Below are 26,819 nucleotides of genomic sequence, written 5' to 3'. Positions count from 1 at the left end.
GTTTTGTGCTTACCCGGGGCTATAATTTATATCAGCAAACATCATTAGAATGTGGTAACATGCTTGTAGTAATTTTCACAATATGCTTGTTTCAGTATTTTTTAAAGAAGCAAGGTAGTTTATTTTCTTTCCCCTTTGCTTTTTTCCCCCTTGTTGTTTCTCAAAGCAAGTTAAACTATATTAAGGGAAAATTTAAGCTCTTCCGAAACTTCCCCGCGCATTTTAAGTAGCAAAGGTGACCTCTGAATTGTAGATAAGATGATAACATGACAAACTCTTCTGATAGAGTTGAGATAGTGTTACACTTAGGATAGTGGCTGTGCTTACTAAAAAAGCAGTGGTATTAATTGCATTTTTACTTTCCTGTGATGAGTTTCAAACCAGGTTTCTCCAGTTTACAAGCTAGTTATCAGATGTGAGAATCAAGCTGTGTTGCTTCTGCCTCTGAAACGCTTCTCAATAGATAGAAGTATTGAAAATGGCTCTGGTGGGCAGATATGGTGATTGGAGGTCAGAGTATTTAATCTTCCACACCTGATTTTGCTCTGCAATGTATCCCAGTCCATATTCTGCCTGTCTCATCACCAGGTTATACAAATCTCCACAAAAGTCCACAGCCACACAGTGTGTCACCTTATGAAAGCATTAACCAAACCCAGAAGGCATTTCTCTGGCTGCTCTGGGCCAAAGCCAGAACAAACCACTAAAAGCCTTCCTGTGCCTTGTACACCTCTCAGCTCACTAGACCCTGCCAGGCCTTTTGGGTTCCCAGTTTCCTCTGTCTTCCATAAAGCCTGAAGGTATTTCCAGTAAAATAATATCACTGCATTTGATGGAGGGGAAGGGTAAGAACCAGGCCTAAACGTTGTGGTTTTACCAGGCTGCTGTACTACAAACATTAACTTAGGTGGGTAAATGGCCTCAGAGAAGAATGGAGAGGGTCGACTTTTGGCTTGCTTCATGGTCAGCTGGGACCAAGACAGGATGTCCAACTCCCTTTCTTTTCCTTCAGTGGTGGTGAAAAAAAATGGAAATGGGACTTACTGAAAGAAAACTTTTGATCTAGTAATTTTTGTGGTGATGACCTCACTACTTTCTTGGAGTGGCAAGTGGCTTAAGGTACAGTGTGTAGGTGTGCTGCATCACCAGCCATTGTGTGCTCCCTGACATGGAGCTTGTCCTCTCTGGATAGGAAGGGCTTTCTGGAGGTGAGGTCTGGCATGGCCTCTTGTGATAGTCATGTTCATGGCTTGTCATTTGCTTATCATTCCAGAGGTTTTCTTAGATGTTGATTCCCTTTCCTTCTGGGTTTTAAAGTGTTTATTCTGAGTTGAGTATCTGACACAGTAATGATGGGTATTGCTCTCAGCAGTAGCAATAGATCTGTATTGTGCATATAGCTGTTAAGTACTGAGTGGTGTTTACTGTGTGTCTTTAGTGCTGTACTTCCTTTGTCTGTAATCAGGCAGCTTTTACAGGTTTTTAATAAGACCTCTTGACTTGACAGAGGTTCTAACTACAGTCCTAGGTAGAATGTTCAGGTAGAGAAAGTAAGTTCATTTAGTAATTTTCACAGCCCTTAAAATGCACTGGTAGGAATCTGGAGGAGAGACCTTTCCCCTTTCCCCCAGGCTTCAACTTAGTGTACACTGTAAAATCTGCACAGAGATTTCTGATGTGTGAAGATTTAATTTTAAAACTGTAGAACCGACAACATTCTTTTAACATTTTATATTGTGTGCTAAATACTCATATGCCTTTTAAAGTCAGTTATAGTCCACTGCATTTCTTGCTTTTGCACTACTGAAGAAGTTTTGTACTGAATAGTAGGAGTTGATGCTATTTACGCTTCAGGTTTTAACTGATGGAATTCGAATAGGAAATATTTTCACAGTGTTAGAAAACTTCATTTTCCATTCTGAAAAAGCAAAGCTGAGCGCAATGCCTATGCCAAGATTCTTGCGCTGTAAACTGAATATATCATTTGTGTGGTACATGCAATGTTACACTTCTGTGTGGTAAAATCTTGCAGTGTCAGTTATCCTCTTTATTGCACTTGACATACCATGTCTTGTTTTATTCCCACTGTGGATTTGATTTTTCAGTGTAAAACCAAAGCAAACAAACAAAAAGAAATCCTTCAATGTATTCAATTTCCTCGATTGGTGTCATAAAATTTCTTTTGGTGTGAACTTTTCCCTTGCTTCTCTTTTGTTCCAAACTTCTATTTTGCAATAAACATTTTGACAGTAAATTTTATGCATTTGTGTCACTGTGTAAAATGCTGATGTTCCAAGAGGTTCCTTATTGTCTGCTTTTAAGTCACTTTTTTGTATTACTAACTGTGTGACATTTCTCCTTTATTCTCCCATTTAAAAAAAAAAATGAAACAATACAGAACTGTTCTGCCACTGGTTATATTTAAACATGAAGAAAGCTGCAAAAAACCACTGTACATCTAAAAATGCATTATTGGACTTCTGCAGTAAATTTTTCAGCTGTACAGATTATTATACCAGGCTCCTGCTGCAGCACCAGCCAGTTTGACTAGAAGTACTCACAAAAGGCACAACTCATGGCTTCCTGAGGGTGTTCATGATTGCCACTTGCCCTTCATTGTGCTTAAGTGTTGCCCCTAGCACTGCTTTTGCCCCACAGCACTCTGCCCAGTTGCTGTTAGTGTGCAGCTGGAGGTGCTGGGCTGAGGGGCTGCCTAGGGGACATGCTTGGCTTGTGGGTGGGTCTGGGGAGCCTGGGGGTGGCTGGGCTCTCTGAAGGAGGTGACAAAGCCATGGGGGCTCATGGGTAACCAAGCTGAGTCTCTCATAAGTCACTGTTAGCTACATCAAAAGAGTTTGCAACTACATCATGATATTTGGCTTCTTGGGAGACACTGACTGTCCAAATGCAGATCTACAATTAATGCTAACCCTTTAAGCTGGATAAAAATGCCAAGAAGGTGACACTTGGGATACCATATCCTTGAATGAGTAAAATGGCAATTGCTTTTACAGTGATATCTTTGTCACTTTTCAAATAATCCCAGAATTTTTTTTTAATGCAGCCATTCCTCCGTTGTTTCCTAGTACTTCAAGAGCTAACACCATCTTGAATCCAAAAAAGAGGAGGAGGCTGGGAAGTGCTGCACTCCTCCAGCCTTATGGAACTGGTTACAAAGCAGTGGCAGAAACCAAGAGATACTTGTCTGTACATGGGTGGGAGGTCTTCAGTGGCTGGACTCCAAATTCTGTTTTCGCTGCTCTCCAGTGAAAGTTTTCCTTCCTTTTGCAGAAAATATCCATCATCAGGGAGGGAGTCATAATCTCAGCATTATTTTCATTGCAGAAATCAAGTGGTACCAAAGCCATAGCAAAAGCCTTCCTCTAGTGTCAGAACCAAGAGGAGAGGCAGATAGAGTCCCTTGCCATCAGATGGTTTACTTTTGTTTCCTAGGTTGTTTTTGCTGGAGATCTGCTGTTAATTTTACCTGCAGAGAGGGACAGGATTGATTTAACACTGCCAGCACACTATTGGAGCCAGTCCACAGTCAATGTGAATCCAGTGGTTTAGTACATCAATATGAGTTGCAGCCTAAGGTTCTGCCCTTAGCAGGGGAAAGGAACAGAATATTATCACCCACCAGCGTAAAATTTGGGTGGAGGGGAGAAAAATGGTCAGATGGTTTTCTTTTCAATTCATATCTCTCACACAGTTGCTGCCCTCCTTTGATATTTGTGCATGGACCGAAGAAGATGTGGTGAGTATTTTTTGTTAATGTGGCCAGGGTTGTGTTGCTGGACCTCTAACAAATTACAGTGGGCATGGTGGGAGGAAAGGCTGGATCAGAACATCTAGGTGAGATTTTACTGCTGTTTGCTTGGTGAAACTTGTGTCCCAGAAAGGCTTGAAAATTACCAGAAGAAAATTAAAGATTTGAGTTACCTTCATAAAGCAGCCACATTCTCCAGTGTCCAGCAAATAGTGGCATTCCTGGGTCCTTATTTAAGGAATGTTGTAGTGCCCAATGACCCGACCCTGGACAGGACAAAATCATTTCAAAGGTTTTATCCCACTGTGTGCCACCTGGATGGCAATTAACTGAAAAAAAAAAAAAAGTTTAGGGCTTTTTAGGGGGTGTGCAGCATCTCTATCATATAAAATAATGGCATTGAGTACTTTACACATTTTTATTCAGTTAAAAGGCTAAACAAGATGCATCAGTGATTTATCTCTGGCATAGTGATGTGTCAAAATGATTTTTATGTTCTGTCAAGCACTCCCTTTATGTGTTGTGCATCATGGGGTTGTTTGGCTGACATTTACCAAAAGGCTGTCTGGAAAGCCAGTGCAAAATCCATAAAAGTCCTGGCTCCTTCACTTCAGCCCTTTTAGCACGTGACATTTCTCAGCTTCTGCTTTAGTCAATTCAGTTCTTCATGGCAATAAACTAAGAAAGGTGGCAGCAAAATGGAAGGCAGTTTGAAAAGCTAAAGAGAAGTAATCACTTGCATGGGTGAATCTTGAGTAATTTATCCCAAAGTGAGGAATATTTTTAAATTTTGTTTTGAAAAGGATAATTACTTGTGAACTCCAAATAACTGTAATACAGGATTTTGATAATTTGAACTTCAAGATTGATTCCTCTTTTTTGCAGTTTTTCTGGATGCAACAACTTACTAGAAAAGGTAAAACTATTCATATGTCATTTCATATTCACATATATGAATTAATACATTTTTTTTCATTTTTCCCTGCCTCCAATCAAGTGCCATGTGGATTTCTGAATAACCTCTTTTATCTTAAGGCGATACTTCTGGTGAAATGAGTGTCTATGCTAGCTTGTTTAAGGAACATCATATCACTGGGAAGCAATTGCTTCTTCTAGAAGAAGAGGATTTAAAGGACATGGGAATTGTTTCTAGAGGACACATCATCCATTTGAAGGTATTATTAGCGTATATTGAGTGTTGCAGTAGTGTGAGTATTACGGAGTCTATAGGGTTTCAGTAGTATTAGCAACAAAAAAAGTGACAAAACTAAATAGAGAACATATCTGGTATCTAAAATAAACAGAATTATAGCTTAATATGGATCTAGAACTCAAAGCAACATGAACATTTTATGAGGCATGAAAATGTGCTGTGATCTTTATTCTCTGTAGTTCTTGTTTTTCTTGGGAGTTGTGTGGCTGTACTGCTCCAGATTCATCTAGGAGGGCCATTCTCCCAGCAGAAAAGCTTGGGAATCTTCAGAGAGATCTCCCTTTAGCTGAAGGAGAAACAGATAAAAAACGGTTTCTTGAACTGAAATCTAAGCTTCTCAACTTCCACATCTCATTTATAGAGTAAAGTATATTTAGACTAACAAAACTCAGTTGAACAACTTTAAAGCTGATAGACACACAGATTTCTTTGCTCTTAGAACTTTGCTTTAAAACAATGTTTTAAATATCTAATGTTTGTAATGAATTAGGAAAATCATGGTCTGGAAAATGTGATCATGAGAGCAGTAATGGTATTAGTACTGTAGCCACAGGAGAGAGATCAGTTGTCTGGCAGTCAGCTTTGGAAAAAGGATTCTATAAAAGCAGCATCTATAATTCTGTTGGGTCTCAATGATTTTAGATCACAATTTGCTAATAAAGAGATAATTATATTGTAATTGCTGTCCTGAAAATTTAGCTTTGTAAGTCACACAGATTTATTCCCATTTTGCTCATCAGCCATTTTTTCCATGCCCACACACCATTACTGATATATTTAATTTACATTTCCTACAGGGAAAATTATTGAAACTTAATAAAGTCAATAATGTCCACAATGAAAGATCTCAGTTTCCTGGGTTGATTTGAGCATAAATAAAAACAACAAAAACAAGCCCCTGAACATCTCTTTCTCTGATTAAGCAGATCTGATTCTGAATGCAAACGAGGGCCAATCTACCACAACAATTTCCAGAGCAGGGCTATATTTTAAACTCAACTCACATGCCCTAATGTATCCACAGTGTAAAACAGAGAGCACATGGGGTTGTGCTGTTTTTCATGCTGGTGTTTGCAGGATGAGTTATTAAATAACTCCCATCTGGTTTTATTGATTTTTTTTTTCCTAGACTGCTATTGAGAAGTTAACCCATGACTACCTAAATCTGTTTCATTTTCCACCATTAATTAAGGTAAGTCTCACTGTTGATATAAGATGTGCTTCTCGTGCTGGTAATATTTCACTGTTCTCATGTCTCAACTTTCCCCCATTCAGGGGAGGGCAACACTGCATTCCTACTGAGGGTTGTAACAAATGCGGAGATTCAACAGCAGCAATGGGTGGCATCAGAAAAAATAATAGGAAAACAGAAGTTGTTTTCAAGAAGGTTCTAAGTTTATATCATGGTGCTGGTAGAATTAAATTAAATGACAACTGGTTGCAATTTGTTTGGTGTCATTAATCAGAATTACTTTGAAGAGCCATTCCTCCAAACTGCTGCCACCAACTGGTCACCACTGAAGAACAGCAGACTCTTGGCCCAGAATAAACCCATTGTTCCCCAGTTTGCTAATGTTATGAAGGAAGAAGGATGAAGGAAGAAGGATGATTCAGTGTCTTGTCACCCTTACATTAACCAATTCGTTTTCTGACATCAGTAATAAGACCCATGCAAAATGAAGAGAGTGTTTGGAACCTTGATGTTGCTCAAGCAGATATTTTCCTTTTTTAATTCCGTGAGCTCATCGAGGAATTCTAGACTCCAAATCCTGAAGTCGCTTTTTTAGTCATAATTTATTGCACAGCTATAGAGTGAAATCCACATAAAGCCAATTTGCATCTAGCAAAACTGTGTTCCCTGGAGGAGAAAATGAAAGTCAGAGTTTTGCTGCCTTGCTGTGCCAGCTTCAATTCCAATGGCAGAGGCTGCCACAATGCTCGCAGAGACGCTGCACCGTGCCAGAGCATCTCAGCCAGGAGCAGAAATTGTGCAGCATCTCCCAGTTGCCATCCACTACCAGCCCTAAGCCCATGCAGAAGCCCTTGCCCCTCTTGGAGTGTGATGTCTCCTTTCTGCTGCCTGCCAGACTTGTAGCACCTGAAAGGCAAATCCTCTCTGCCACCAAAGGGTGTGCTCCTGTCTCCCAGTGGGTTGTGGTAGATGTGAATTCTCACCTTTGCCTGTTTTTTTTTTTTGGCAGGATTCTTCAGGTGGAGCTGAAGAAAGCATAGAGAAAGTAGTGAATCTTGAACTTGTTTTTGGTTATCACTTGAAGCCGGGAAATGGTCCAAAGGTAAGCTGGGAGTGCTAGATCAGTTGGTTTGGTTAAGAGTCCTTACCCAGAGGGTCCAGTGCCTTCTGAACACAAAAGATAAATTGGCATGAGAATCCTCTTGTTTTGGAGGGTGTTGACTGAATGTCAAGGTGGCAAATGGGGCTGCATCAGTGATGAGGAACTATTCCCCCATAACAGGCAAGGAAGAGAAGAATGGCACAGAAAGTTTTGGCTGAAAGCTTTTGTTTCCTTGTGAACAATTTTTAAATTGCTATTTTTGTAATTTGTTCCTTTTATCCCAATGGTTCTGAAATGGTAATCCATTTATTTAAAAAAAACCAAAAAACACTCACATTTGAGCAGTGGCATATGCCTGGTGTTGGTGGACAGACTTCCTTTTGTCTCAGCAGAAAGGAGATACTGTTTTATGCAACCAAGAGGAGTTCAGAAAATACATGGTATGCATGGCTGCTGGCTGGGCAGGATGGGACTGGTCGTGGTGGAGACCATGTGCCCTCATGCTGCTGGAGAAGGAGGGAGTGGTAGTTGCAGCACATTGAACAAAACTGCTGTGCTTCAGCAATTGCCAGTGTGCCACATCCTGATCAAACCTCAGCTCCAAGCCGAGCTGGTTCAAGGAGCTCGCGATGAGCTGGTTCAAGCAGCTCTTGATACACCCTGTGTAACAGGAGCGTTAACGACTCCAGATGTTCCAGCAACGGATTTCTACCACATTGTTTTTTCTCAAGAGTGAGGTTTGTCCCATGCTTTTTGTTTGCTTTGTCCAGCTTTCCATGTACTCTGACTTCAAGGGTTTTAGAATTAATCATCTATGTGGAAATGGTGTGCAAAGCATTTCTGAGCTAGAGTCAGGGGTTGTGACAGCAGGATTTGTTTCCTTTTGTATTTGATAAATCTGCATTGTGTGTCCACCCTAAACTTGTGGGAGGCTGACTTTGATCTTGTGTTATCTGGCTGCTTTGCTTTCAGGGTATATTGTTTGCAGAAGTCTCTTGATTTCTGTACTTGGTGGTGCTTGCAGAGAAAGCATTTAGGTTTGAACTTAGTAGGAACTTGTACTCACTCTGAAATAATTCCATCAATTTGAAAAAGCTTTTTGTCTGGAGATTTCCTTTTTTAGTTTGTTTCTTTTATCCTGAGTACTTCTTTTTCCTATAAAAATCTTATTTATCACTATGTGAATTACTTAGACTGTCTCAGTGTTCTTGAATGCGTGCTACTTATGCAGCTGTAGAGCTGCTTTTTAGTAGGTGTGCATTCTTCTCTCCCATGTGCAACCAACTCTTGAAGGAACTAAAAGTCTGTAAAAAAAAAAGCTCATATCTCCCTTCCATTTCCAATATGGGCTGTGAGCCATAGTGCAAGGAGTTGGGCAACCACTCCCAGGAAAGAGCAAGAGAAGGAGCAAACAGACCCCTGAGCACTGGAGAGAGAGATGTTATACTCATGTTTTACTTAACACCTCATTAAGTTTGAAGATGAGTAGATGTTTCAGTAGTGACAGAAAAATGTGCAAATGAGACTGTATGCAAAGTCTATGGGACAGAAGCTGAATTGTTATGACAGGGCAGAGTTAGTTCAGTGGGCCTGTGTAGTGTTGACATAACTCTGCAGTCTTCTTACAACCTTGTTTATTTGGTCCTGCCTTCCCTGTGAGCTCCTAATTGGTCCTGTCTGCTCTGTGTGCTGTTGGGTCCTTTTCTGAGGAAGTTATTCCCTCTGAAAGCTCTGGTTGCATGCCAGGCGTGCCTTCCCCATCAGCTGCCCTGCTGCAGCACCCATGTGCTTTGTGATTCCATTCCAGGAATGCACAATTTGTCATCTGAATATGTCTGGGCTGGCAACATCTCTCTTGAGAGCTGCACATTAACTTGTATCTGCCTTGAAAGATGTTGCAGCAGAGCCAGTTTGGAAAAGTGAGCTGGAAGGAGCAGATTGTCTGAGTCTTTGGGCAGGATGCTAGGGCCAACATGGACAAGTACTTTGCATTAAACATAACACTAACAAAGACTGGTGTGGTACATACTGCACAGGAAATTTGGCTAGCCTGCTTCTTTGAAGACCCCTGCATACAATCTTCTGGCTCCCCTAGCGGCTGCTTTGAGCCAGCTACTGTTGCCACCTAGATTTGTTCCAAAATGAACTGAGAAAGGGTGAAAACAGGACTGAAGAGTTTAAGCTTCTTTTATTGTCTCATTTTTGTTAGAGAGTGGTGCCTGTTCCTGTAAAAGTGGGTCACCAGAAGCACTTGGGATCATACCTTCCACCATCTTTATAGCTAAAAAGCTGGCCTACATCAGTTTAAAATAAATTTCTCAAAGGAACTTTACCCTAATCAGTCCCTCTAACCAGCTGCCTAGCTAAGAAGCACTTCTCCTGTTTTAATCATGAGGAAAAAGAGGCAATAAGCTCAAATCTGGGTTACACATTGAGGGTGTGTGTTCCCTGGGTGATGTGTTGGCTGCTAGACTTGTGTACAGCGAGGGAGGTGATTAGGCTCAGCCAGGAGGGAGGTGGTGCAGCACAGCAGGAAGGGCTCTGTAAGGAGAACAGGTCATGCTGGAAGGTTTTACACCAGGCTGGCTCTGTGCTGGTCTTCTGGGTTGAGTTCCCTTTAGTTATTGTAGTGCATCTGCTGATGTCCTTGCACCTGGAAGCAAGCCCATCCATGTCACTGGGGGTGGCTCTGCCCAAGCATGGGACAGGATGAACACATAGGATGAAAGCTTCCAGATCCAAACTAAAGCTGTGGAGTGGGTGCAGCCATGGAGTGCATCATGACATACAGCAATACCAGCAGATATAAAAGTGCTGGAGAAGCTGGTCCAGGACCCAGGGGTGCCAGTTAATTCAGATGTGTTTGGCTGGTGAGAGCGCAGCACCATCTGTGGTGTGAAGATGGTTCCTCAGGGCCCAGGTGTCCTCTCCTGGGCACTGCACTGCGCCCCATCAGCCTGCACACCTTTCTTCATCAGCAGGCAGAAACTTAAGGGCCTTAGGAATGGCAGTGCCTTTTAGCAAGGATCCTGCTGGATATGTTCCAGGACAGCATTTGAATGTTCAGCCTTTTCTGTATGCTGAATGAAACACTGACTTCCCAGTAAACAGCTTTACCAGCCCCATATTTTTTATCTAATTTAAACTTCATCTTGTAGTGGGATTATGTTGGTTTCCACCAGCTGACAGATGCAGTCATTTCATTACAGTTTCCTTCCTTTTTTAGCTGCATCTTTGGAGGCGATAAAAGCTCAGTTGACCTTTGTGCTCTCTGAATGCATCAGGAGTGAGCGCTGCAAAGCTAACCTGGTTTTTAGAGGTTTCTTTTCCAACTCTTGTAGTTCAAGTTATGTGGTTACTTCCATTCACTGCCTTTTCATGACCTTTCTGTATACAATTCCCAATGAGCTGAAAGGTGATAGATTTAGACTTTTTTTTTCCCCCCACAAACTAAAAGAAAAAACAGGGGACCACCAATTAAGTCCAAGATGGAGAGTAAAACAACAAATCCTGGCAGTTGTGGCTTGAGCTGATTTGCAGGACTGCAGGGGGAATTTTCAATGGCTTTTTCTCATCCTAGATGGCTCATTAAAATTTCCCAATCAGGGAAAGGTGCCTGAGCTATGTCAGCTCCACACTGATGAATCACCAAACCCCTTGAGAAGGATGCCTTACAGTCTTTTTGCCTTCTATTGATGCTTTCTTTAGTTTTGGTTCTCAGAAGGGCAGATTTCACTATGCCATTGAATGTTTTCATTTTTTACTGAGAGTGGCACAATTTGACCTATATCCAAACACAAAGCCTTGAAGTTGGCTCACCATTTCGCCTTATTTTTCCCCACTTACCTCTCCCTCCATTTGACAAGGTAAGGAGCAGGGCCTCTTCAAAACCATCTGCTAACTGAACTATTTTCTAGCCTTGAATATGTGAACTGAGATACATTTTAATGCTATTATTTTAATATGTAGTGGCAAAGGTAATGTACTCTTAAGGCTACTTTAAAGCAACATTGTGACCGCCTCTTCATGTGGAGAAGCCCAGGCTGGCAAAATGCAGGCAGTACAAGAAAAAAACAGTATTGCAATAGTTGTAACTGGAATGTAGTTTCACTCACAAGTGCTTGAGACCATTTCTGCTGCTTGTTCCTCTCTACCCTCCCACTATATCAACGCTCAGAAATTCTTTCTTTACTTTCTTAAAAATAAAGCAAGAGCCAAGGTATAAAATTTGAAATTTCAGTTTTACAGTTTTTCAGTCATTTATATTCTCCATGCTCTGTAGGTATTTTAACCCACTTCAGTAAATAAAAATGGAGGAGGAATTGGTTTTATCTGACCCTTCCTTTGTAAATTAATCACAGCTACCTTGACTTTCTAGTATGGGGTTATTTATCTTTATCTCAAAAGCTCATCTTCTAAATTCTCTCTAATTCCATGTCAAAGCACAGTGCTTTCATTACTAAAGACTAATAGTTAATGCAAGAATCAGAGTAGCTGTGTTTGTGTGCTATTTTCATAGATTTGCTCCTATTCCAGCAAGTAGTCAGTGAAGTGACACAAAAAACTACTTAAGCTTTAAAATAAAACCATAGCCACATTAAAATAATGCTACCACAATTAAGAACAGAATAATGTAGTCTGCCAAGTAGGTGGATCAATGCAGGTGATCTGAGGTCCTGGTATTTTCTTCCAAAGACTTTTCAGGACCATGTATTGTTTTTGCATGAGGTGGAGCTGCTGTAACTCCATCATTTCCACTGGGATGCTCCAGCTGTAGCATCCATGTGTAACTGAAGTTGAACTCAAGCCAAGACCCTTAAAAACCCTTGTGTAGGCAGTGCTAGACTGGGGATTCCTTTTAGAAATTATTAGCCCTGAAGAGACATAGACTTTTCAGGTAGGTATTTTGTTCTCTTGACTTTCTAGACTTTTTAAGCTGAAGATTTCTTTTTATACCTTGGCCACTGAATTAACTTGCTGCCTTCCACAGCCTTGCTGCCTTGGTCACAGATATGTCTGCAGAAGCACAGACAGGTTCTCAGTGATCTGTAGGCTTGGCATGTGCTATCCAGACAAAAGCCTGGAAGAGAAGCCTTTGTTCCCAGCAGAACAGTGGCCCTGCCATGCCTTTCCTGAGCTCCTGAGCACCCTTGTTCCCTCAGCCTATGTCCTGCAGAGCTGCAAGTCCCAGAGTGTGAGCAGTCACTCACTCCACCTGCTGCAGTGGGGACATGGTGTCCACATGGCTCCAGCACGGGGTCCCCCAAGTGGTTTACAGGAAATGCCACTGGAGGACTGTACAGGCAGGAACCCATGCAGCCCTCGGGGAGGGGACTCGTTTTTCATGCTTCCACCTTTACCATCCCTGTTGCAATCAGGCTGCTCATGGGGATGATGCCTGCGACTGCAACACCCCTGTTTGCTTCTGATCCCATGGCAAGGGCAGCTTTTGGTAAGTGCTAGGGTATCACTGAGCTCTTGTCTTGGCTGCTGCAAGCCCCTGTTCTCGGGACACACATAGCAGTGCCAGGTATTTACTGCTACATGCCCCTGTGTTGAGCACAGAGCTCTGCAGTGCTGGATGTTAAAGGAGAGGGTACTGTCAGGGCACAGATATTTTTGGTACTGCTGGCTGCTCTGCGTAGGTGTTAAGGGGCCTTGTGCTTCTCCAGGCGAAGCTGCAGCCAGTCAGTGCCTGTTGCCTTGCAGGGGAGTGAGGGCTCCAGCTCAGAGGAGGCACCCAGGCAGCTGATAGCATAAATATATCTTCTGCTTGCTTTGTTTCTGTACATTTTAAGACCATCTCTCTTGCAAGGCCTCCCCTCCGCCCCTCTTTTTTTCTGCCTGCACAGCTGAAACAAAACCAGCGGTGGAGCCACCTTCTCTTGCTGGAGCCTGGCTGGCAGCAGCCTGCCCTGACCTGAGACACCAGCCATTGTTAAGGGTATAACACATTTACATATTTTGCAATAAAACATCAGTTATTTGCATTACTGTGTCAAGTTTTATTTGATTCTTTCACCTAAAAATGACTCATTTTCCTTTCTTGTATTTTAAAAACCAACTACTCTAAGCTTGTTTGAGAATAATCAAAAATTGCCCATTTAGCTAGAAGTCATTTTCTTTTCAAAAGGCAAATGTTATTTAATCTTTCAGCTGTTCATTGTGCCATCATAAATACTTTCTTTTCAGCACAGTTGTGGGGACTGAAATGAGCCCACTAATTGCCTCCCATTTCGACTGACATGTGGTGGTTTAGTGGAAAGAGAACACAGCGGGGAGAAGGAAATAGGAGGCTGAGAAAATGAGAGCTAATTATTTTCACTGCCTCATGTCAGGCTCTGTGTCAGCCTTGTTTTTACAAACTGGAAGGTTTAGCACTAAATAAAACAAACTGGCGTCATGTTTTTATATACTGGCAGTGTCATGGAAGCAGCTGCACATCTCAAAGACAATATAATGCCTGCATTCGCATGGACACCATCTGACAGCCACTGTGAGCCACTGCTAATGAGGATATCACAGTGGTGCCAAGTGAAAGGTGCTGAATTATGTATGATTCTTCATCAGTGCAGCAATAGTCCTGTACATCATTATGAGACATTGTTTTGCTGAAGAGATTAAAACATTCTTAGTTCCAGACCCTGCAACCTATACATGCTACAAGAGGTTATTAATGGAATTTTTAGGGAGAGTTTCTTGTGGATTTCTTTTTGGTTAAAAATATCTCATGGGACAAAGCTGTGGTGGGTCATGACACTATACATATAAAGAAGAGAAGCAAATTAACCATAATTGTGTTATCTTCCTTTAAATCCAGTATAATAAAATATAGTGTAGCAGGGTGATACATAATGATAAATAACCCAAGTGCTGTCACTAGATGTTCAACTCTAATGCCTTTAAAACAGCAGGTTTCAGCAGCTGAGATAGATAATAGCTGAGAACGTAAAGGAGCTTCTGGGGACCTGAATCATCAACATGCTACTACTTTTAGTATCAGCATGGCCAACAATATTTTTTTATTTGTTTCATCTTGCACTACGTCTTACTTTTCTTCTCAAATCCAGTTATCTGCTACAATACCATTTCCATTTTTATTTAGATCTTTAAAAAAAAAAAAGTTTATTGCAACCACTGATTTTAAAATGAATCCTTGATTTGGGCCCCCTTGAAAATGAAGTGCCTCCCTAGCAGAGTTTTTAAGCTCTTGTTGCAGGATATGTGTTTGTTGTTTAGAGCCTGTGCCTGATCTTTTTCATTTCCCTTTCAGGCTTTTTTTTACAGACATAAACACATATGGGGTTAAAGGAGTATTGTCACCACAGTAAGCTGGAGACTTAATTTTTAAAGTGTTCATACTTTTTGTTTCAAAACTGACAAGAAACAGCACAAATACATGTGTGATTTGCTTTTCTACAGCAATTTTCAGAGGTTGTTGATTTATTGGTTTGTCAAAGTGTTTTCGCACAAAGTTTTGCAGGTTGTACCTTACAGTTCTGAAACTAGATAATTTTTTTTCAACAAAAAGCTCAATTTTTTATTTAGATCAAAATCCAGCAGGTAGATTAGGAGGTATGTTAATACTTGAATGACAAAATACCCGGGGAAGTCTCTTTGAAGGACTTATGTAAGCATATCTATCAACCAGACACTTTGAACAAGCCATTTACAAATTATTTTCCCACATGTGCCTGGCACTAAATGTAAGTTTTGATCTAAGAAGTCATATAGCTACAATTCATCAAAGAATTGAAATTCATATGCTTGGTTTTCCTAGCCAAATTTTTGCTTAAATGGATGAGCATCTCCTATTATAAGAACCCAGAACTCCATTGGAAAGCAGGGAAATAGGTCCCTTTCTTTCTGCAGCACACAAATCTTGCATTATTTACTGTGTGGTAGAACAAAACCATTTTTGTTGGTTTGTAAGACAAGTAACCACCTGCTTATCTTAAATATTTGCTAAGTGCCTTGATTCTAAAGTCACCTATCTGCTGCCCTTCCTTCCTTCCTTCCTTCCTTCCTTCCTTCCTTCCTTCCTTCCTTCCTTCCTTCCTTCCTTCCTTCCTTCCTTCCTTCCTTCCTTCCTTCCTTCCTTCCTTCCTTCCTTCCTTCCTTCCTTCCTTCCTTCCTCCCTTCCTCCCTTCCTCCCTCCCTCCCTCCCTCCCTCCCTCCCTCCCTCCCTCTTTTTTTTCTTTTCTTTCTTTCTCCCCTTCATCCCCTTCCCCTTCTTGCTTCTCACTCTCCTTATCTGCTCCTTCTCTCTTCCCCCTTTCCAGTAATGATTTTCTAATAACACAAACTGAAAAACTTTCAAAATAAAATGAGACGTATTTTTGAGGGACCAGAGCAGGTATCCTAGTATGGTATCTTGGCCTCTTGGTATCTGCACAGTGTGGCTGGAGAGAGCTCCAGAGAGGACCAAAGGTTGGGGACTGGATTTGAGGGACAGGAGAGTGTGTTTTTTCCTGAAGATGCAGTTCAGAGCTGGGGAAGGCAATGTTTGTGGAGGGCTCAGGCATCCACCCCTGACTGGGGCAATTTGATGCATGACACATGGAGAGGGATGCTGCCTGTGCAGAGGATCTGGCAAGGGGAGGGGCAGTGGCAGTGCCCACCCCCTGCCAGACCCTGGATGTACACAGCTTTTCTCTAGATGTGGTTGGTTGATTTATTTTGTTTATTAAAATGAGATCATATTTGTCAGATCTAGTCTGCAGGGAAATCTGAGTGAACAGCACAAAATCTGGAGTCAGGAGGGCATGGGAGCCCTGGGACAAGGTGCAGCTCTAGCTCTCAAATGCTTGGCACTGGTATTAGAGATGGTAGGAGATGTGCTGTACTAACCGGATGACAGTGCTTTATGTCAATATTCTTTTCCTTCTCTTGGCTCTGGTGTTTTTGTAAAACTTACAAATGTCATCAAGCATCTTGTCTCTGTCCTCAGGTTTGATCTGCACTAGCATGAATCTCCTGAAAAAAAAGTCTGGCAACAAGAACGTTGGGCAGGGAGAGGAGCACAGTTCAAGAGATGAGGCGGAGTCAGAGACAATTCACTTTGCTGTTGCTGTGCCATTTCAAAGCACGTGCCCTCCTCAGCCAATGTCAGGGCTGGTGCACAGTGCTGAACCTGCAGCTTTTACCCTGGGTCAGCTCACAAATGTGAAAAACAGGACAGAAAAGAGATGTGCAAAGAGATACAGGCTGTGATTAGGAAATGGAGGCACAGGGTGACTTTGATGAGGTTGCACAGGAAGCCAGTAGCAGAAAGGGAAATTGAACTTGCTGCCTCTGAGTCTTGGTTGGTGCTCTGACCACTGAACTGCAGTTCCCACCACTCAAACTTGCAGCAGAGCAGTGCAAAATACAACTCACATGCCCTCTCTGCTTGTAACATGTGGAAGCTTTCTAAGGGGACAGATGGACACACAGGGCCAAACGCTGTCCATAAACATAATTTTTTGTTGCTGTGCAGAAATGATTATGTTTCAGTTTTCTTTCCATTTTTTCTTTTCCAATTGGAATTGCCAGTTCAATGTCTGACAGAAAACTTTGAGACTTCTGAGGGTGGAGCTCCTGTGTTACACTTATGAGACATGCACATGCAAACACCACAGATTCACCTGTGTGAAAGGATACTTTTTAGGATGCTGTATGTTTGTGCAAATAACTGCTTACACAAGCCCGTGGCCCTAAGTGTCCATCTGTGTCCCCACTGAAAGTTTTTGCATTTTCTGAGCTAAACCAAGGTGAAGACTGCCTTCTGCAAGTGCTGAACCCACACCTGCCTTACAGGTGGCATGTGGCAGACCCCTGAACCCCTGGAATGTCTGGAGGAGCTCCTGTTTTTGTGAAGGGAAGATTCCCTCCTTCCTGTATGGAGGTGGAGACACCCTGCTTCCCTGGCAGAGTAGTCCTTCAGGGCACTGATTTTTTGGAGGAGCTTAGTGCACTGCACAGTATCTCATCCCCAAAGCACCTGCTGGGCAGACCAGCAAATGTTGGCTGTTTTGCACCATGGATAGGCAGTCTCTGGTCCCCAGTGGGAGCCTCCCTGGCCACAGACACGAACCCCAGCTCCAGCACTCAGTCCATGTGGGATGTCCTGCAGGACGCTGCCACCTGTCACTTTCTGCAGTCTCATACCTGCAAAGTGTGGGATGTTGGCCCCCTGTTCATTTCAGGGGATTGTTTAAGGATGCTTTTTATTGCTGTGGTTTATTAGAGTCACTGTGATTATTTTCTTAGCTGAGCTTCTTTAATAGTGCAGTTGGAGGCAAGCAGAAGTTGAGGATGCTCAGCGCCTCGCTGGGCACTCAATATCTGAAATAACTGAGCTGTAATAACAAAATCATCCTTTTGCTCATTATTTGAGTGATTGTCTTGAAGGTGTTGCACAGAATTTGGTCATTTATTCCTGGGTTCTCCAGGACAATGTCCTTGTGGCTGGCTGCCAGCACGGACTGTGATCCCAAGTGATGGCTCCCAGCACTGCCCTGTCCCTCCACTGCCCTGGGCTGTGCAGAGCTCCCAAGCCACATGCTCCAGCAGTCTGTCTGTCCAGGTGAGGCTGTTCAGGGACATCCAGACCTGTCAAGGTGGCAGCTGCCTCGCAGGGTGAGCTGAGAGAAAAGGGAACAAGAAGACTGAGGGTTTTCCATTATCAACACTGTACTGCAAACATGCATATCCAAAAATATGTTTATGTCCCTTAACTTTCTTGCTGGGTTATTTTTTCTCTTCATATATTGAGGATTAGCTTTTGGGTTGTTTCAGTTTTGTCTCATTTTGGGTTTTCTTGTTGGGGTTTTTTTCCTATTTGTATTCTAACAATCCAGGATTATTTTTTTTTTTATTATTCATAGGATTGTAAATGGAAAATGTACATGGAGATGGATGGGGATGAAATTGCAATAACCTACATAAAAGATGTGACATTCAACACTAACCTACCTGATGTAGAGATTTTAAAGATGACAAAGGTATTTACAGCCTTAAAGCTTTCATGAATTCACAGATCTCAAACAAAGACATTAAATAACCACAGCAGTCGACTTTTGTGCTTGCAGAAGCTCAATCTCTTGACAGCTTTTAAATAAAATGCACATTTTAAATAGGATTATATCATCATAGGAGTTAGGTATTTTGGTTCTCCTTTAAGCTGACAGCAATGTTAATAATAGACAAATATGAGAAAGAACTAATTTATATTTTCTTGTTTTAATTCCACGTTATATCCTCTAAATTTATTACCCCTTTTAATGAAAAAGAATGTTCCAAAAATTCCTTTATTTTTCAAGAGAAGAAACAAATTTAAATTTCCAGAAACTTCATTTGATTTGTCTGGGGTTTTTTTTTGTTTTTTTCCCTCACTTTCTTTTTTTCTTCTTTTCTTTTATTTGCTTTTTTTTGTGGTTTTTTTTTGTTTGTTTGTTTGTTTGTATGGTTTTAGAACTTCTCCCTGGTTCTAAAACTCTCTCTTTTGTGCACCAGTGGATTGCAAAGACTGAAACCCATCGCAGACAGTACAGCACTGACCATCTGCAATTCATTGTCACTGAGCATTTTACCCTGTGTCAGAACCTGCCTGTAAATATTTACCAGAAAGCATTTAGACTGCTTTTCCCTAAGGTTTTGTTGATGCAGAGGGCATTTTGTTAGCTATTATTTTAATTGTTTGTTTTTATTAATATGCTCCCCTTGATAATAGCTAACAAAATAAATTTCTAACTGAAAAAATATACAAATAGAGCTTGATTGCAAATTAGAGTGCTGCTCTAATGTGCACTGGTAAAAACACCCAGACTCTTGAGTGCTTTTAACTGTGAATTTTTGGAGCAAAATTGGGGGGGAACTTTAAGTCATTTTTTCTAAAGGAAAAAATGAAAAGCAGATTGTCAAGGGTCAGAATTTTAAGTAAAATGTGAAGTAGGTGTATTTGCCAAAAAAAGATTCTAATATTTAATTCATGCTAATACTGTTTCTGTAGTTAGTGATTTCTGGAACAACACTTGTGATTTATCATTATTATTATTATTATTATTGCTGTTGTTATTGCTGTCATTAGTTTTATGTCTAATTTTAGTCTTGGACATTTCAATTTTTCCTTTAAAAAAGGCATGAAGTTAAATAAACTAGCAACTAGATACAGTAACATTAACTTTTCACGTACTTCAACATTTTTATATTTGTCAAAGAATATTTCTGAGAATCTCTAGATATTTGTACTTGCTTTTCTCTGTAAATCTAGCAGAAGCAGAAGTGTACACACACAAAAGTGAAAAAGGTTTATGCCCTTCCAAAAACATCCCATACTGTCCATCTGCTGTGTGTTATGTATGAAAATCTCTTCTCAGTCTCCTTTTGTAAACCAGGAAGTATATATTTCAGAAACATTACTTTGTCTCATAAAATTTTAAGGAAAGTATTGATGTTATCAATATAGGAATGAGTGAAAAGAGGCAAATGTTGTAAATCCCTTTTGGGTGATTTAGAAACAAGTTGGGAGATGAAGAGAACCTTATAAAACTCCTACGATGTTTTTTGTAGCCACCGTTTGTAATGGAGAAATGGATTGTGGGCATAGAAGAGCACCAGTCTGTAGAATGTGTTGTTACATATGAGGTAAGCTCTAACAAACAAATAAAGTAGTTGATCCAAGACAAAACCTACACAGGAGGTGTGGAAATAACATCCTCTGGCTTTGTTATATCCTATAATCAAATTCTCAGCAGCCTGTAATTAGTTGTAAAATACAAACTTCAGAGCAAAAGCTGAATGAAGTTTACAGAGAAAATGGCCTCAGACTGCTGCCTGGGATGGCTCTTCTCAAGGATGAAAGTTCCTTTTACTTGAAGTGTAATGGTCAGTGTTGTTTGCATTATTTAAAGAGGCTGGTTTTTATCTTTTCAATGATGTGCTAATTAGGAGAGCAGAGAAGCAACAGGAGAAGAAAGAAAATGAGAAATCAAGAATAAGATAAAATAAAACCCGGAATACAATTTGATGTGATAGAAATTAGCTTTGTAAAAAGAGTTTGCAGTTAGTTACAATACTGATTTTATAAAGACTAACAGCCTGTCAGAAGGTTAGTAAATGAATTCCAGCTCTGTCCTGAACAAGCATTCAGGCAGTGATGGAGCAATGTGGAAATCCTTGATCTTGCTTCCTTGTCTCAGAAGTGAAGAAGTGGTTTTCTTTCAGGCTGAAGTTTCTCGTAGGAATCATAGGTCCTTAAGAGCAAACTGAAGGGTACTCCAGGAAAATTTTGTTGGTGGTCCCCCCGAAAAAAATACCTGCTTAGTCCTACCTCTTTTAGAAGAAAGCAGTGCATATTTGATGCTCATTAATAGAACTAGTAAAATGTATTTTTGTGTTTGTAGAGGAAGGCCTTCGGATCTTTCTTCCACAGAGTACAAGAACTGAAGCAGTTATTCACTACCACATTTTTAGCATAATCACAAGTACCAGCCAAAATTATCTAGAGTCTAAAAATATTTGAGAACTAGCTAAGTGGTTTTGCAGAACAGGCTCTATTACTGAAACAACTGCTGCCACCCAGGCACTAGTGGAAGTTCCCTCATAGGGGAGCTTATTGTGTTGTGGTTGTTACATCCTCATGCTTGTTGTGTCCTTTCTGAGCAGAGTGATGTTAGAGCTCCCAAAAGCACGAGGCACATCCAAGCTATCTGCTGGAGCAAGATGAAAGCACAGGATGAGGTTGAGGCAGTACAGCTCTTGATACAGACCTCTCTCCCCAATTCAGAGGGGAATTCACGGAGCAGATCTGACTCAGGTAAGTCAACACATGTGAACTTTACTGCTGACATGGGCAGGGCATATATGGGGAGAACAGCAAAAAGTCGATGCACATCAACCACTCCACTCAGCTTGGTGTCACCTGCAGGTGTGCTGAGGGTGCACTCCACCCTTCTGTCAGTGATGTACATCATAAATAACACAGGTCCCAGTATGGACCCCTGAGGGACAACACTTGTCACTGATGTACATCAGGACTCTGAGCTGTTGACCTCTGGATTCAACCATTCAACCAACTCCTTATCCAGCTAACAGTCCACCCATCAAATCCATCTCTGTCCAATTCAGAGAGAAGGATGTTGAGGGGGGATCATGTCAAAGGCTTTACAGAAGTCCAGATAAACGACATCTATGTCATTTATAAATGTCATTCACAACATCTAGAAATGAAAAGCTCTTCCCTTGTCCACTGATGTTAAGATCAGGAAGCATTTTGCTGCCCCAGTCCTCATCCTGCTGTCCTTCGACTTGATGAGTGTTGGAAAAGAGGCTGACAGAAGATTGAGTCAGTCTCTTCTCCCCATCTGTTGTTACCAGTTTTCCAGTGCTGTTTATCAAGAGGGTGCACCTTCTTTGAACTTACTTTGTTAACATAGCTGGAACCCTTCTTGTTATTCTTTGCATCCCTTGCCAGGTTCAGTTCTAGCTTTGTTTTTCCCTTCCTCACTATGCCCCTATACAACCAAACTTCATGTATATACTCTTCCCAGGCTACCTGTCCTTGTTTCCACTTCCTGTGCATTTGCTTCTTTCCTCTTACTTTGACCAGCACTTCCCTACTCATACACACCAGTCTCTCACCTTCTTTGCCCAATTTCTTGCTCCTGGAGAGCTCTTGCATTCTGTGGAAGACTTCCTTAAAGATCTGTCAGGTCCATTCCACTCCTTTGTCCCCAGGGGATCCTTTTGACTATGTCCTTGAGGAGCTGGAATTCTGTTTTCCTAAAATTTGTGAACCTAACTTTACCTGACCCATGTCCCTCAGGACTGCAAACCCTACCATTGCATGATCATTGCAGCCCAGGCTGCCTCTGGTCTTGATGCCTCTGATTAACTTGCTTACATTGGTGGCCATCAGATCCACTTTTGCCCCTGGCAGAGCTGCCTGTTATTACCTGTCTCTGAAGGGTAAGGGGGATGCCCTGTATGCTCCTATAGGAAGCAGTCCGTGTTGATAAACTCAACTGGAGTGCTTCTGCCAGCTCTTTATTCCCACTCTTAGCCCTCCAGCACACAGCTTTGTGCAGATGATGTGCTTGGATAAAGGGCACCTCCTGTTAGAGATGCTTGGGTGCTCTTGCTCTGGCCAGTGCTTTTGCAGGGAGACACACGTACTGAGGCTGTAGCCTCAGAGCTGTAGCTGTAGCCTCACTGTAGCCTCAGTGGTGTGGCAAAAAAGTCCACTGTGGATGATATACTGTTTTGACAAGTACAATACTGCAGCCTGGCAGACACAAGTGCTCCTGACATCCTGCTCTTCTCTGAGGAATTGTGGAAATCTTCCCACTGCATTCTTCTTCCACAGCTCAGCTTGCCCATTTGAGCCAGCCCTGGCTCATCACTGTCTGACTTCTGGAATGGTGTTTATTATGGCCTCTGGGGCTTGATTTGTTTCAGCGAGATACATTTAATAATGCAGTGGGCTCTACAATTCAGTTTTCATTTCCTAATAAATTTATGCTGCTGACAGATTCACACTAGTTCTCACTTGACTCTAGCACAGTTCTGCCTTTAAGATCTGCTGATGTTTTTGTAAAGGTGTTTGTTAGCCAAGCTTTTTCTCTTTGAGTTCACAGTGGGGCTGCAGAAATGTTTGGGTTGGGACACCTGAAGAGCAATTCAGGAGCTGGAACAAGATACCAGCGAGCAGAGGAGGAATTTCTCGACTTTGTATACTACCAGCAACTGTAGAAGAATGGCACTGTGAATTGAGAGGTGCTGGGTTTGGACTACAGACACATCTAACATGAATGTGCTTATTCCTAAGCAACTGCAATCCATTTACAGCACAATTACATTTTGAAATCAAATGAAACCTAAAGCATGTCCTAAAAGATACATCTTTACTCCAGATTAGCTTTGCAGATAGAGATTACCCTGGTTTTGGGGTGATGAGCCCTGCAGCCTTCCCAAGAGTGGTGTGTATCTTCACAGGTTGGCACAGTTGCTGTAAGCCGAAATGGTTGCTTTTTTTCAGTGAGTGGTGGGAGAGCTTGTCTGTCCCTTTGGCACCCTGGAAGGAGTTACATGGAAGCACTAATGTTTTGTCAGCAGCCAATTGAATAGGCACAGTTCAAAGGAGGTGGGTTACCAGCCAGCACGAAAGCTGTGCCACAGCTCTAGCAAACCTTCTGGCCTGTCTTCTTTACCAGACCACCTATCCCAGGTTTAAAAGACCACCAAATCCAAGCACAAAGGTAAGGGTAATACCTGTCTAATAGGCTAAAATAACCAGCAGTGAAGGTACTACCTCTGTGGGCTACCACACAGAGCACATAACTCAGTGTCTGGTGGCTCAGAGATTGTGTGAGGAAGAAGCCCCCTGGTCCATGAGAGGCAGCCACACAGGGCACACTGGGAGATCTTTGCACTGGGAGCTGGATCCTGGGCTGAAAACTGCTGTTGACCATAAGGGGCAAGGACTGAACAATCTGAAGGGAGCCCCTTGTTCAGGGAGATCAGCACTGGTCCCATAGTGCATGTGATGGCCACCTGAGTGTTGCTAACAAATGAAGACCCAAACTTGAGTCCTGAGCCTGCTGTTTCCAGGTTTATGAGGTCTGTGATTTACATCCACAGGCATGGTAGGAGGGCACAGAGGAATGGCAGAGGCAATAGTGTCTAACAAGTACATTTTGTCATGCACATTTCTTCTGAAACCATGACTTTCAAGGAGGTTAAGAAGCAAAGGAGGCAATTCCCATCTGTCTTTCTGTGAAAGTTCACCTCTAAGTGCAGGTGGAGCTATCTGCTGTGTCAGTGTCACACACACTATGACAAGGAAGACGGTTTCCTTTTGACATACTTGACAATAAGTTGAAGTGATTTAAATCTCTTTGGATTCAAACAAAGTCTGGGGGAAAGAGGAGTGGAAGAGATCATCCATTACATTTCAACAGGAGCAATCCTAATGAGGACAGAGCTGCTATCCAGCTCCCACAAACTCCCCATGGTCAATGAAGTGTTCCAGTGAGAGGCAGCGAGGGTTATGCTTTCTTGTTGGAATGATATTAGCAGTCTTTAAGGACAAATCATTCAAATCTCTCTAGAACAAAATTATTTTAGCTGCTCCCCATGGGTCTTTGGCCAGAGCTGCGGCCTCAGATAAGAAGAATTCCTGTTCTCTGCTCTACCCACAAAGTAGCAAACCAGGCAGCCTTTGCAGTTCAAATGGAAAATTTACAGCTATTGTATTTGCTAAAGGCTTTCATGGAAACCACAGGACTGACTTTCAAAACCACTTCAGTGTGATCTCTGAAAGCTACAATTTTTGTTACGACCCCAGGGCTGTGACAGTAGGTTTAGAAGGAACTGTAATACCCTGAGTTGCTCACAGTTAAGCACTGTCTGAGCCAGCCTGGCTGAAGCCTAATGCCTCACTGGTTTTTCCACATACAGAGTTGGTTTTCTGCATGAAGCTGGATGCAAAGTGGATTGAATTCTGAATTTGTAGTAGCCAGAACAACTGAAGTAGCTCTGGTGTAGCAGTTTGAAAAGAAATTGGAGCCAGAGGAGGTGGATGTGGCTGCCACAGCTGGGATTTACACTGTCTCTGCGCTGCTTCCTCTCTGTGCTGGGCTGTGAACAGCACGACTGTGCCAGATGGGAGAGCTGCAGCTGGAAGGCAATGTTGCAGCAGTACTGGTACCTTGGGGTGACCTCTGTGCCAGCTCCAGCGGTCTCCAGGCTCTTTTGTAATGAAAGCCATGGAGAAACCTGCTGAGGTTGCCGAGAGCATCACAGGGCACGTTTAAAACCAGGTTGGGTTTCAAAACTCCAGGAAGCTCTTGGGAGCGGAGCCCAGCTGAACAGCCAAGTGAATGGTTCAGTAACTGTCTTGTGGTCTAAGCTCCATAATCTGCAGCAGCATCAGAAATATTTGTGTCGCTTGCTATTTTCAAAGCCCAACATTATGTTCAACCACAACATTGAACATACTCAAATCCAGGACTATTCGCTGCGAGGCTGGAAGGGGAGGGAGGGGAGGTTTGAGGTTCCTCCGGGAGAAACGCTGGTACCTAACTCACACCTTCGGTAAAGCTGAGAGCGGTTTTCCACGGATTCACAGAAAGCTGACTCTGTTTCCATTCCCTTGCCAGGCACTGACAGTCAGTGGATGCAGACTCTGCGCATGCACCAGCTAGCAAAAGCCATTTCTCTGCAGCACCCCCACAGCCCGGGCACAGTGACCCAGTACCTGCCCTACCTGCGCAGCCAGGACTCCTACGCCGCTGCCGTGCGGAGGACGCGCGCTCCCGTCAGCCACCAGTTCACAGCCATCAGCCACTCGAGGAATTCCTCTCCCCTGTCACACAGCTTCATGAGAAACCTTTCGAGTCTGCACTTGAACTCAAAAGGTAGCAGCGCCTCCAGCACAGCCTCTGACACCCCTTCGGAGAGGGACAGGTCGGCGGGCAATGGCAGGAACGCCTCGCACAGCGCTGCCTCCCGCAGCTCCTCGGACGGGCGGCGCAGCGGGACCAGCTCCCCGGTGCCCCCTCGGCCCTCGGGAAGACCCAGCAGGACTTCTTTGCCAGCGGCCCCCCCGGCTTCCCAGCACCGCAGGTACCCCCGCGCCCCTCCGCAGCCCGCGGCCATCCCTGGCATGCCCCCACAGGGGGACAGCGAGCCCAGGAGGGGCGAAGGGGAGAGCAGAGCCAGCGAGGGCGGGTGGATAAAGGTGCAGCACGCAAGGAAAGCCCACAGGCAAGCCGCCGGCAAGCCGGGAAAGGAGAGAGCCCGGGGGAGCTGGCGGGGCCGGAGGATGTTCTGAGAGGAATTTGGCCCATTATTTAACTGAACGTTCAACCTAGAGAAGATGTGCCTGCTCCTATTTAATTTGCTGCACCGAAGCCGGTACCCACCTGGCTGGGGCCTGCCAGCAGACAGGGAGAGCTGCCACCTCTCCTGTCACTGTCAGCACCAAGGGATTTAATTCGGTTTTCTCCCCTCTGTTCGGTTGCTCGTGTTCTCAGCTGACTAGATATCTACTCATTTGCTTAATATTTCAAAAATAAAATCCATAAGGCACAGTCAGGTGCCACGATGAAAGGCTCTCAGTTTCATCCTTAGGAGAGTTGTGCTGTTACCTCTCTCCTCACCTCATTTTTCTTCTTGATGCCGAGTCCAGCTCTGAGCAGGGTCTTCTCACCCCTTGTCTAGTCTGCTTCTGCCGGGGCTATAGGAAGAGGTAGTATTTTTATCAGACCAGCACAGTATGAATAAAAAGGGACACAAGAACATTTTTCTTGAGGTTCACTTTAGTAGCTTCACTTTTCCACTTTCAGTTTGTCATACCTTCTCAGGAATTTCTTACTTTGTTCCTTATTAGAAGCCCCAACATTAGCTACCCAACACCAATGAGCACACTCTGTCACGTACACAGTTGTCTGAATCAGAAGAAGAATCAAAAACTAGGCTTTATTCTTTTGGGGGAGAAAAAAATTTAAATAGAGTGAGAAGAAGGCATTGCCTTTATCATAGTTGCAACTAACTCCACTGA

General features: G+C 42.8%; 1 protein-coding gene across 1 annotated transcript in view; it reads left to right on the top strand.

Annotated features, from left to right (window-relative positions):
• The window catches only part of MAP3K20 (mitogen-activated protein kinase kinase kinase 20), an 83,137-nt gene extending 57,047 nt beyond the window's left edge, over nucleotides 1-26,090 (top strand). Inside the window, exons 11-19 of the mRNA XM_062498202.1 lie at nucleotides 3,713-3,757; nucleotides 4,655-4,685; nucleotides 4,805-4,944; nucleotides 6,112-6,174; nucleotides 7,184-7,276; nucleotides 18,145-18,261; nucleotides 19,829-19,903; nucleotides 20,924-21,074; nucleotides 25,417-26,090. Of these exons, the coding sequence (XP_062354186.1) occupies nucleotides 3,713-3,757; nucleotides 4,655-4,685; nucleotides 4,805-4,944; nucleotides 6,112-6,174; nucleotides 7,184-7,276; nucleotides 18,145-18,261; nucleotides 19,829-19,903; nucleotides 20,924-21,074; nucleotides 25,417-26,090 (1,389 nt within the window). The remainder of the gene's footprint in view (nucleotides 1-3,712; nucleotides 3,758-4,654; nucleotides 4,686-4,804; nucleotides 4,945-6,111; nucleotides 6,175-7,183; nucleotides 7,277-18,144; nucleotides 18,262-19,828; nucleotides 19,904-20,923; nucleotides 21,075-25,416) is intronic.
• Nucleotides 26,091-26,819: the final 729 nt, after the last annotated feature.

This window comes from Cinclus cinclus, chromosome 9, assembly GCF_963662255.1.
Source record: "Cinclus cinclus chromosome 9, bCinCin1.1, whole genome shotgun sequence".
NCBI lineage: Eukaryota > Metazoa > Chordata > Aves > Passeriformes > Cinclidae > Cinclus > Cinclus cinclus.
The sequence above is the reverse complement of the archived record's forward strand: the minus strand, read 5'-3'. Positions and strand labels throughout refer to the sequence as shown.